At 42.7% G+C, this 12,760-nt stretch overlaps 1 protein-coding gene across 8 annotated transcripts in view; it reads right to left on the reverse strand.

The window, feature by feature from the left end:
• Positions 1 to 12,760, reverse strand: part of LOC118385489 (microtubule-associated serine/threonine-protein kinase 3-like) — a 158,710-nt gene that overhangs the window by 35,375 nt on the left and 110,575 nt on the right. For all 8 annotated transcript variants that reach the window (XM_052521471.1, XM_035772665.2, XM_052521470.1 and 5 more), the window contains one exon: positions 2,877 to 2,965. In XM_052521471.1, coding sequence (XP_052377431.1) covers positions 2,877 to 2,965 — 89 coding nt within the window. The remainder of the gene's footprint in view (positions 1 to 2,876; positions 2,966 to 12,760) is intronic.

Consider the following 12,760-nt stretch of genomic DNA (forward strand, 5'->3'; position numbering starts at 1 on the left):
AGTGCCTATAAGAACATCCAATAGTCAAAGGTATATGAAATACAAATGGTATAGACAGAAATAGTCCTATAAATACTATATTAACTACAACCTAAAACCTCTTACCTTGGAATATTGAAGCCTCATTTTAAAAGGAACCACCAACTTTCATATGTTCTCATGTTCTGAGCAAGGAACTGAAACGTTAGCTTTTTTACATGGCACATATTGCACTTTTACTTCTCCAACACTTTGTTTTTGCCCTATTTAAACCAAATTGAACATGTTTCATTATTTATTTGAGGCTAAATTGATTTTTATTATATTAAGTTAAAATAACTGTTCATTCAGTATTGTTGTAATTGTCATTATTACAAATATATATATATATTTTTTAAAATTATTATTATTATTATTTCTTTTTTAATTGGCCGATTAAATCGGTATTGTCTTTTTTGGTCCTCCAATAATCGGTATTGGAGTTGAAAAATCATAATCGGTCAACCACTAGTCTGGGACCTGTTGGATCGTAGGATGAGGGCTAGGGCCATTCCCTCCAGAAATGTCCGGGAACTTGCAAGTGCCTTGGTGGAAAAGTGGGGTAACATCTCACAGCAAGAACTGGCAAATCTGGTGCAGTCCATGAGGAGAAGATGCACTGCAGTACTTAATACAGCTGGTGGCCACACCAGATACTGACTGTTAACCCCACCCTTAGTTCAGGGACACATTCAATTTATGTTAGTCACATTTCTGTGGAACCTGTTCAGTTTATGTCTCAGTTGTTGAATCTTGTTATGTTCAAACAAATATTTACACGTTAAGTTTGCTGAAAATAAACGCAGTTGACAGTGAGAGGACGTTTCTTTCTCTGCTGAGTTTATTTTACTGAAGAAAAGAGCAGTTAACAACATGTCAACGTAAAATGGGTACTATAGGCACACACTCTCTAACCAAATGTACATGTACCTGCAATACGTTTGTACTATAGGCACACACTCTCTAACCAAATGTACATGTACCTGCAATACGTTTGTACTGTAGGCACACACTCTCTAACCAAATGTACATGTACCTGCAATACGTTTGTACTGTAGGCACACACTCTCTAACCAAATGTACATGTACCTGCAATACGTTTGTACTGTAGGCACACACCCTCTTACCAAATGTACATGTACCTGCAATACGTTTGTACTGTAGGCACACACTCTCTTACCAAATGTACATGTACCTGCAATACGTTTGTACTGTAGGCACACACTCTCTTACCAAATGTACATGTACCTGCAATACGTTTGTACTGTAGGCACACACTCTCTTACCAAATGTACATGTACCTGCAATACGTTTGTACTGTAGGCACACACTCTCTTACCAAATGTACATGTACCTGCAATACGTTTGTACTGTAGGCACACACTCTCTTACCAAATGTACATGTACCTGCAATACGTTTGTACTGTAGGCACACACTCTCTTACCAAATGTACATGTACCTGCAATACGTTTGTACTGTAGGCACACACTCTCTTACCAAATGTACATGTACCTGCAATACGTTTGTACTGTAGGCACACACTCTCTTTCCAAATGTACATGTACCTGCAATACGTTTGTACTGTAGGCACACACTCTCTTACAACATGTACATGTACCTGCAATACGTTTGTGCCAGCCAGTGAAATTCTCCCATAGTTCAGCCCTGTCATTACCGTCACTACGTCTCACATAGTAAAATGAGTACTGTAGGCACACACTCCGGCTTTGCCATCACCTAAATGCCAAAACGGTTACAACCACTGCAACTAACATGATAACTGGAAATAACGGTCTTACCAAATGTACATGTACCTGCAATACGTTTGTGCCAGCCAGTGAAATTCTCCCATAGTTCAGCCCTGTCATTACCGTCACTACGTCTCACATAGTTCATCTTAAGGAATGAGCTCTCTGGCAAGGCAAGAATGTCTGACTACGCAAACAGAGGGCCGTTATCAGTGTTTGGCCTGTCAGGAAATAAAACACCCAGGCTGGAATAGATTAAATCCACCCTCTCCTCCCTGTGCATTTCCTTCGTGAGGCCTGCCACTTCTTGATCCATTACAATCACAATCCCTGCTGGTTCCAATGCCAGCGCTCCGATAGCACAGAGCACTCACCCTTTTTAACCATTGGCATCAGAGACTTATCTTTGGCTGTACCACGAAAAGCCTATCGTTTACTCAAGCCTGCTTTTGCCTATTGTCTTATGTGCAACCCAACTATAATGTGCTGATTTGTTATTTTTCACTACACTGTCAATGTTTTTCCAGTATGATTCTGAAATAATGCAGTTAGACTGCCTTCAGTTTACAGTTTGGACCAAAGTAGCCTAGACTCACTTGCGTCTGGACACCAGGCTACAACCAAAACTTTATTAAAATAGTTGTACCATCAGAGAGATGTGCTGTATTTCGCATCGTCTTACATTATTTTCAGATCCCATTTGAAATCCAGTTTCAATGAAAGCATTTGCCATTATAATAAAAAATAATTGGAAAAGATTCCTTGCAGAAACAGCTAGTTTGTCACTTTTGTTGTAGAAGACAGGTTGCTAACATTTCAGACAGTGTGTTGTGGTCTACAGAGAGAGCGAGACAGAGGAGGATCTTGCGGGTGGCTATTGAATCAGAAACAGATTGCACTCCTGAAGAGTGCCGTTTCCAGACTGCTTCTGCATTTACCCACAGACAATGGCCTTCATTCAGGGGTAGAACACTCTGGCCAACCAAAGCCTCTTTGCAAGCACAACATTCATTCGGTCTTTTACTCAATCGGACACTTCACACACACCCATCAATACAGATGCCTGTACTGTACAGTACAACAATTATTCACACACAGACAAGCCTTACCTGTATGCGATGAGAGGGGGGAGTGAGGTCGCGGAAGCGCCGAAGACTGACCACTTCCTATCAGGCTTTTTCTGTTGCTCGTCCTGCAGCTATGAAAACACAGACAGTAAGAGGTTAGACAGCTAAACTGGTGAGTCAGAGTGTTTTATTGTCTAAGTAAACATGCCAGATGTAATCGTAGCTACTTAAGATGCACTTGACATTTCACTGCACCAATACATCACTCTCATCCACAAAAATGGCTTTCAGTACACACTGTAAAAGAAAAACATTAAAGTCATGGAAACTCTTCTTCCCTCGTTCTTAGATTGATATAGGTTAGCACTTGGAGTATGATGAAGTGGCCCTAGATGCCATTTTCCCCCTAAGGGAAGGCTAGGGCTGGAGCAGAATAAGGTGACCCTACATCTGTGGGGAACTTCTACCTCGAGCTTTGCAAGTCCACATAACCCAATTCTAGAGGCCCAGATCTCTCCTATAGGTCAATGTGACCAACCAGATATTCCCCTATAGGCCAATCTGCCACAGAAGGTACCACCAAATAATCTCCTATAGGCCAATGTGACCCACCATGGCTGCGTTAACGCACGCAGCCCAATTCTGATATTTTTCCACTAATTGGTATTTTGACCAATCACATCAGATCTTTTCACATCAGATATTTTTCAATGCTGATCAAAATACCAATTAGTGAAAAAAAATGATCATAATTGGGCTGCCTGTCTAAACTCAGCCCGTGTCTCTCCTATAAGCCAATGTGACCAACCAGATATCTCCTATAGGCCAATCCTGTCCTAGCAGGCCCCAACCAGCAGGATCCATTAAACATCAGTATAACCCCCCCGAGCACTATATGACCAGGCAGTCTCAGCAACATGAGTAACGGATTCATCATGAAAAAAGTCCTCATTAGTGCCTCTGGTTAGTCGAAGATGGGCCTTGTCTGTGGATTATTACACACTGCAGACCTGATTCTACACCCAGAGGAAGCTAAAAATACTGCACAGCTGGTAGTGAGCAAATTCAGTTAACAGTGACTTTCATGTAGAAAGAGGTAAGTGATGATTCTATTGGGGAAAGTCAATTTGCATATTCATTGAAGACACAAAATCTAGGGCTAGTCAGGGCCGGCACAATTACCGTATACCTGTGTAACTGACGGTTATGGATGAAGACAGGCATGAAAATAAAATAACCGTCATAACCATAAAAACTCTAACGATCAGCTGACTGAAGCCCCATTTCCATTCACCAATATGTGACTGCAGCTGGCTTCGCTATCGTTGCTAGCTAGCAAGATGTTGAAGAATTACACATACACAACGCATGTCTCAAGGCTTAACAATCCTTCGTTAGCCCATCTCCTCCCCTTCATCTACACTGATTGAAGTGGATTTAACAAGTGACATCAATAAGAGATCAAGCAAAGCTTTCAGCTCAATTACCTGGACACCGGTGCCCCTGCACATGGACTCTGAACCGGTACCCTTGTATATAGCCCCGCTATTGTTATTTACTGCTGCTCTTTAATTATTGTATTGTAGGTTACGTGCTTGTAAGTAAGCATATCAATGTATTTCACCTGTTGTATTTGGTGCAAGTGACAAATACAATTTGATTCGTCTGGTCAGTCGATGTCATGGAAAGAGCAGGTGTTCTTAATGTTTTGTATACTCAGTGTATTTTCACTACAGACATCAATACCCACATCGCGCTGCAGTATATAGCTTTCCCAGATGACATAGAATGAGAAAATACCCCCATTCCTTAAAACATGGGACAATTCACTGCAAGGTCAGACCTCAATGACATTGCGCAACCTCCAGCTCAGCAGAGAGCCATGTCGTTTCACAGAGAATTAAGCTGGCATTGAAGCACATTTCATACAGTGCGAATATAACTAGACATCTTGACCAGGATAGGATAGGAGCTGAGGCTTTGATAGAGAGCGAGTGAGAGTACGGCGCAGTAGTGTGCCGCATCATGGCTAGAGAACAGTGTCATTCCACAGACAAGCATATACAGGAGTATACTCGGTGTGTCACACACACGCACACTGGCTGTCTGTCAGGTCTGTGGCGAGGCAGCTGCTACAGTTGACATTGCACCAAGGGGTGCTCCGATCTTAATACTCTCTCAGTGAGGAGTCACTGCCATGTGAGAGGATTGCATTAGGTGTGCTTCAGGCATTCACCCCTTCTCTGAACACTAGCCATTTTTCTGCTGTAGGATTTTCAACATAATGGCTCAATTCCAAATCTACCCTTGGCACTTCACATAGATCTGAAAGGCTTTGTAGAATCAATCTCATTCTTGCACTCCGATAGACTAGGTGAGGGAATAACTACATTGTTTAAATTCAGCCATATTTCCACATGCTTCAATATGGCTACCATTGTTCCTGTACCTAAGTAGGCAAAGATAACTGAACTAAATGACTACCGCCTCATAGCACTTCTGTCATCATGATCTGCTTTGAGAGGCTAAGCAAGGATCATATCACAGTCACCTTACCGGCCACCCTAGACCCATTTCTTTTTATTTTATTTTTATACATTCTACCCATTTATCTCCCAAATTTCGTGGTATTCAATTGTTAGTAATTACTATCTTGTCTCATCGCTACAACTCCCGTATGGGCTCAGGACAGACGAAGGTCGAAAGCCATGCTCCTCTGAAACACAACCCAACCAAGCCGCACTGCTTCTTAACACAGCGCGCATCCAACCCGGAAGCCAGCCGCACCAATTTGCCGGAGGGAACACCGTGCACCTGGCAACCTTGGTTAGCGTGCACTGCGCCCGGCCCGCCACAGGTGTCGCTGGTGCGCGATGAGACAAGGATATCCCTACTGGCCAAACCCTCCATAACCCGGACGACGCTAAGCCAATTGTGCGTCGCCCCACGGACCTCCCTGTCACGGCCGACAGAGCCTGGGCACGAACCCAGACACTCGTGGCACAGCTAGCGCTGCGATGCAGTGCCCTAGACCACTGCGCCATCCGGGAGGCCCTACACCCTAGACCCATTTCAGTTTGCACACCAACCATACAGGTCCAGAGATGATGCAATCGCCATTACACGGCCCTATCCCATCTGGACAAAAAGAATACCTATGAAAGAATGATTTTCATTGAATCATGACAGCCTAGGACAGCCTAGGACATCCACATCTGGCTTCTTCGTCTGAGACCAACCACCTAATGAAACTGAGGAGTATTTATGTCTGTAATAAAACCCTTTTGTGGGGAAAAACTCATTCTGCATTGGGTGGGCCAGTCTCCCAGACGGGTGGGCCAGTCTCCCAGGCGGGTGGGCCAGTCTCCCAGGCGGGTGGGCCAGTCTCCCAGGCGGGTGGGCCAGTCTCCCAGGCGGGTGGGCCAGTCTCCCAGGCGGGTGGGCCAGTCTCCCAGGTGGGTGGGCCCATGCCCTCCTAGGCCCACCCATGGCTGTGTCCCTGCCCAGTCATGTGAAGTCCATAGAATAAGGCCTAATTAATTCATTTCAATTGACTGATTTCCGTATATGAACTGTAACTCAGTAAAATCTTTGACATTTTGGCCAGTTGCGTTCATATTTTTGTTCAGTATACATCTCAAAAGCTGTTACAGAGGTACCAATGTGAGTAAGTCAACTATAGTTTGTTTGAATTTGTGAATATCCTAGCTCCTTGCACATGAAGCAACCATTGCATCTCCTTCCATGTTATCATAGGGACGCTTTTGGTGGAATTTGCATTTAAGTGAATCAATAGCCACGTTATAAATCAGCAGAATCCTACATTTATTTGTGGGCTTAGAGAACTCACTAAACTCACTTCCAATACATCATCCACAGGAGTATGCTGTTTGTTTGGCTTGGACACAGGCCCCCATAATACCACATGCTTTTTGTCTGATTATACCAAAGGACAACAGGATTTCGGAGACATGGCAAAATAATGGGATTGCTTTCACAGAGCCAACAGTGTGTCATGGTCATAGAGGATAGAGAGAAACGTTTTCTAACGAACAAGCCAATTTATCTTTAAGTGTTTGTTCATGTGCAATGGAGGCTGGCTGATGAATAACAATAATGATAGGGTTCCGTCTTACACAGCTGTCTTCAACTCTGGAATGAATAGGAATTACGAAAAAAGCGCTGCCTCACAAGATATGACTTGAGGTGGACAAACAGTTGTCATTAAGTCAGCACCGTTTAGATTAGACATTATAAGACTTGCTTATGACAAGTCTTACAAGCCATGATAATAATAATAACCACATTATCCTTGTTCAGACTTACCAAGTGGTAGAGCATTAAGGGTTTGAGAGAGAAGATCAAAACATGACGTCACATATTATGTCTACGGATAAAACAGTGAAATTGGTTGGCATTACCCTTATGTTGGGGCGGCGGGGTAGCTTAGTGGTTAGAGCGTTGGACTAGTAACCGGAAGGTTGCAAGTTCAAACCCCCGAGCTGACAAGGTACAAATCTGTCGTTCTGCGCCTGAACAGGCAGTTAACCCACTGTTCCTAGGTCGTCATTGAAACTAAGAATTTGTTCCTAACTGACTTGCCTAGTTAAATAAAGGTTAAAAAAATAAATAATTTAAACTCATTAAGGGATTTTCACCTACGGAAACTCCTGGTCAGTCATGTGGCCCGGGCCATTGTGAAATGTCAATCAGGAGAGCCTAGACCAAAACCAAAGAACCATCAGAAGAAAACTAAACCCAAGGCCTATCTTGGCTCTTTCTTGGTGGGGCTGCTGTCATCAGGTGGGGCCAGAGAACTGCTGTCATCAGGTGGGGCCAGATAACTGCTGTCATCAGGTGGGGCCAGAGAACTGCTGTCATCAGGTGGGGCCAGAGAACTGCTGTCATCAGGTGGGGCCAGAGAACTGCTGTCATCAGGTGGGGACAGAGAACTGCTGTCATCAGGTGGGGACAGAGAACTGCTGTCATCAGGTGGGGACAGAACTGCTGTCATCAGGTGGGGACAGAACTGCTGTCATCAGGTGGGGACAGAGAACTGCTGTCATCAGGTGGGGACAGAGAACTGCTGTCATCAGGTGGGGACAGAGAACTGCTGTCATCAGGTGGGGACAGAGAACTGCTGTCATCAGGTGGGGACAGAACTGCTGTCATCAGGTGGGGACAGAGAACTGCTGTCATCAGGTGGGGACAGAGAACTGCTGTCATCAGGTGGGGACAGAGAACTGCTGTCATCAGGTGGGGACAGAACTGCTGTCATCAGGTGGGGACAGAACTGCTGTCATCAGGTGGGGACAGAACTGCTGTCATCAGGTGGGGACAGAACTGCTGTCATCGGGTGGGGACAGAACTGCTGTCATCAGGTGGGGACAGAGAACTGCTGTCATCAGGTGGGGACAGAGAACTGCTGTCATCGGGTGGGGACAGAGAACTGCTGTCATCAGGTGGGGACAGAGAACTGCTGTCATCAGGTGGGGACAGAGAACTGCTGTCATCAGGTGGGGACAGAGAACTGCTGTCATCAGGTGGGGACAGAGAACTGCTGTCATCAGGTGGGGACAGAACTGCTGTCATCAGGTGGGGACAGAACTGCTGTCATCAGGTGGGGACAGAGAACTGCTGGGTCGTATTTATTAAGGAACAGCGTAGCAAACGTTTTTCAACAGAAAACAAAAACAAGCGTTTCTTATTGGACAAATTCAAGTAAGTCCCAGGATGTGGCTCCCAGCCATGAAACATTCATCAGGATAGCCAACTGAATAATATCCGGTTCCCATGTGCTCATTCAATGAGGATCAGGTTTAACCCAGTCTATTTACACCAAGAGAGTGCCACACTTCTGCCCAGTGGACACACCCACAACAGCCCATCTCTGCACACACACACCCCTAAAGTACACTGCACACACACACACCCCTAAAGTATTGTGATTGAACATCTGCTCAATCTACTCCCGAAGCCCCCCACTCTGTGTCCCCATTCTCATAGAGAAGGTTTACCCCCACAAAGCAACAGTCTTTAACTGGAGAGGCAGTGACAGGACCAGGCAACAGCAACATGATTCTAGCTAGCGTATTGTATTATGTCAGTTGGATGGTGGTATGCTTTGCCCCTACACAGTACAGGCTAGGCTATATTAGGGATATTGTGCCACTCTTGGAGTACGAATGGACATTGACAAAGGCTTCTCTAATGTTGAAAGTCAACACCCATTTTAGAATGACAGCCTTCAGTGTTATTTTCCTTTGACATGGTATACAGCTCAGAATGACAGATTTGAAAGGGGGGGAGAAAAGTAAGAAAGGTGATTGTCTAATGATGCTTCAAACTGGGGATAAAGGAGCCCTGGGCAAAGATGATACAGAGAAAGTGGGCCAGTGCTGACTGTATATCATATGTATGAGATTCCGCGACCAGCTGAAGTCTCAGTGATATGCAATACCTGTCCGTCGTAGACTCATTCACTGGCGCTGTTGTTCTCCATGTGAATTCGGCACTTCGCTAGCTAGCCAGCCATCGGTCTCTTCCGCAATGGAATTTAGCGGGTTTTTTATGCGTGAAAAAGGTAATGCCAGGTTTAGGAGCTGTGACAACATGTGACCCGTTTCAGAAAGCAAGGCGTATGTCGCCGTCACTACTTCAAAAGGAAAGGCATTTTAACTTCTTATGGCTGGGGGCAGTATTGAGTAGATTGGATAAATAAGGTGCCCAGAGTAAACTGCCTGCTACTCAGGCCCAGTTGCTAATATATGCATATTATTAGTATATTTGGATAGAAAACACTGACGTTTCTAAAACTGTTTGAATGATGTCTGTGAGTAAAACAGAACTCATGGCAGGCAAAAACATGAGGAGAAATCCAACCAGGAAGTAGGAAATCTAAGGTTTGTAGATTTTCAACTCTTTGCCTATCAAATATAGTGTCTATGGGGTCAAATTGCACTTCCTAAGGCTTCCACTAGATGTCAACTAGTTGGGCCCAAGCTTGCTGTACAATATTAAAACCTATTCAGTCTGTCTACAAACAGGCTTGCGAAGTGCTTGATAGGAAGCCCAATAGCCATCATCACTGTTACATCCTCAGAAAGCATGAGCTCCTGAGTTGGGAAAATCTTGTGCAAAACACCGACGCATGTCTTGTATTCAAGATCCTATAAATGGCCTGGCTCCTCCCCCTTCACTCAGTACTTTTGTTAAACAGAAAACCCAAACATATGGCAGCAGATCCACACTGTCTGCCATGAGAGGTGACGGTATAGTTCCCTTAAGGAAAAGCACCTTTAGTAAATCCACTTTCTCTGTGAGAGCTTCCCATGTCTGGAATACACTGCCATCAGACACACAACTGCACCACATATCACACGTTCACAAAATGCATGAAGACATGGCTAAACGTCAATCAGATTTGTTAACATAATCCCTAGCTGTGTGTTGGCTCTTTCCATGTTGTCAGTTGTCTGTAGCTTGTGAGGTGTGGAAACACTTGGTTGCTTTTATGAATTTTGTCTTGCTACTTTTTGTTCTATGTTGCTCTGTCTGTGTGCTATGTCTTGCTTGTCCTATGTTGCGCTGCATGTGCTCACTGCTCAATGATTGTCTATATTGTAATTGTTTTTAATAACCTGCCCAGGGACTGCGATTGAAAATTAGCCGGCTGGCTAAAACCGGCACTTTTACTGAAACGTTGATTAATGTGCACTGTCCCTGTAAAAATAAAATAAACTCAAACAGTCTTTAGAACCTTGTTTGATTATTCTACTGTGAAGGAGGGGGGAATGGGAGTTGAATGAGTCGGTGGTCTTGCAGAGTGGCATGAGCTGACCACGCGCGTTCACATGAGTTAGCTTGAGTTCCATTGCATTTCTGAAGACAAAGGAATTCTCCAGTTGAAACATTATTGAAGATTTATGATAAAGAAAAAAAACATCCTAAAGATTGATTCTATACATCAATTGACATGTTTCTACGAACTGTAATATAACTTTCGACTTTGTCTGAACTACGTGATCGCACATTGAGCATTTGGATTACTGGGCTAAACGCGCGAACAAAAATGAGGTATTTGGACATAAATTATGTACTTTATCGAACAAATCAAACATTTATTGTGGAACTGGGATTCCTGGGAGTGCATTCTAATGAAGATCAAAGGTAAGTGAATATTTATAACGCTATTTATGATTTCTGTTGACTCCAACATGGCGGATATCTGTATGGCTTGATTTGTTTGTCTGAGCGCCGTACTCAGATTATTGCATGCTGTGCTTTTTCCGTGAAGTTTTTTGAAATCTGACACAGCGGTTGCATTAAGGAGAAGTGTATCTATAATTCTATGCATGATAGTTGTATCTGTTATCAATATTTATTATGAGTATTTCTGTAAATTGATGTGGCTCTCTGCAAAATCACTGGATGTTTTGAAACTACTAAACATAACACGCCAATGTAAACTCCGATTTTTGTATATAAATATGAACTTTATCGAACAAAACATACATGTATTGTGTAACATGAAGTCCTATGAGTGTCATTTGATGATAAAATAAAGTTAAAGAAAACTTTTTTTAAAATCTGGCACAGCGGTTGCATTAACCTCTCTGAGCACGGAACCCGGTAGCGGGCTGAAATTCCACAACATACGGTGATCGCTACATAAATAGTCATATTAAACATTCATGAAAATACAAGTGTCTCACATGTATCGAAAGCCTAGAATCTTGCTAATCCAACTGCTTTGTTAGATTTAAAAAAGGATTTACTACGAAAGAATACGATGTGATTATCTGAGTATAGAGCCCCATAAGAAAAAAACAATTTCAACCAGCACAGGCATAACATAATCACAAACTGCAATAAAATAAATAGTTTACCTTTGACGATCTTTGTCTGTTTGCAATCCCAATGCTCATTGTTACACAATGAATGATCTTTTGTTTGATAAAATCCATTTTTATAGCCGAACACGAAACATTTTGTGAACCAAATTATTTATTTCTGGACAAACCTAACTTGATTATTTAGCAGACATCACTTGCTTATATTCAGTCAACATATATTTTAAGAATATCATGGAATATAATTGAACATTGTCATTTCTCCATGCTTGTCTCAGAGCAGCGTGAAACATTGCTGAAATAGACGTCCACAGCGGGAAGACTATATATGACGATATTTGAGATGATTTTGTTTTAAAAATAACAGTTAACGATTGTAATCTGAATAAAGGCCAAAATATAGCCCCGCTAATAGCCTTAATGACGCTGTACAACGTGACCATGTGTTTGAAAGAGTATTTTCCAGTAAGAAACTGGTTGCCTTCATTAGACAACTTTGTTCCAATATTTCTGCAATTCAGTGATAATTATTCCCATAATGATTTGTTATGGATGCATAACTAAATCAACATCTGCATTTTGAAAGTTATCATTTTAATACTGAAAGCATAAAGATGTTGATGAAGATGTACGGTATATGCTTTTACATTTGGATAATAAAGCATTTTGAAGATATAAGCCACCTGCATTTGTTTATTAGGCTACTGTGCAGTCTGACAAGTAAACATAGCCTAAAATACATATTGTAGTAAACATGAGAAAGTGCCTAATTCCTTACCTAAGAGAGAGCAGGCCATTTCTAGACTTTCTCGGTGACCTCAAGTACCTTCAATAATGGCTGTACTAGAGAATGTGGACACACGGGAGACGCGGGAGACTGGGGTTCAAGGAAGGAGTAGGCTGTCCTTGTAAATAAGAATTTGTTCTTAACTGATTCCATATGTTATTTCATAGTTGTGATGTCTTCACTATTATTCTACAATGTAGAAAATGAAGAAAAGCCCTGGAATGAGTAGGTGTCCAAACATTTGATTGATACTTGCTTAATGAATTAGATTAATATTATGGTGTTTC

The sequence above is a fragment of the Oncorhynchus keta genome, chromosome 6 (assembly GCF_023373465.1).
Source record: "Oncorhynchus keta strain PuntledgeMale-10-30-2019 chromosome 6, Oket_V2, whole genome shotgun sequence".
Classification (NCBI taxonomy): domain Eukaryota; kingdom Metazoa; phylum Chordata; class Actinopteri; order Salmoniformes; family Salmonidae; genus Oncorhynchus; species Oncorhynchus keta.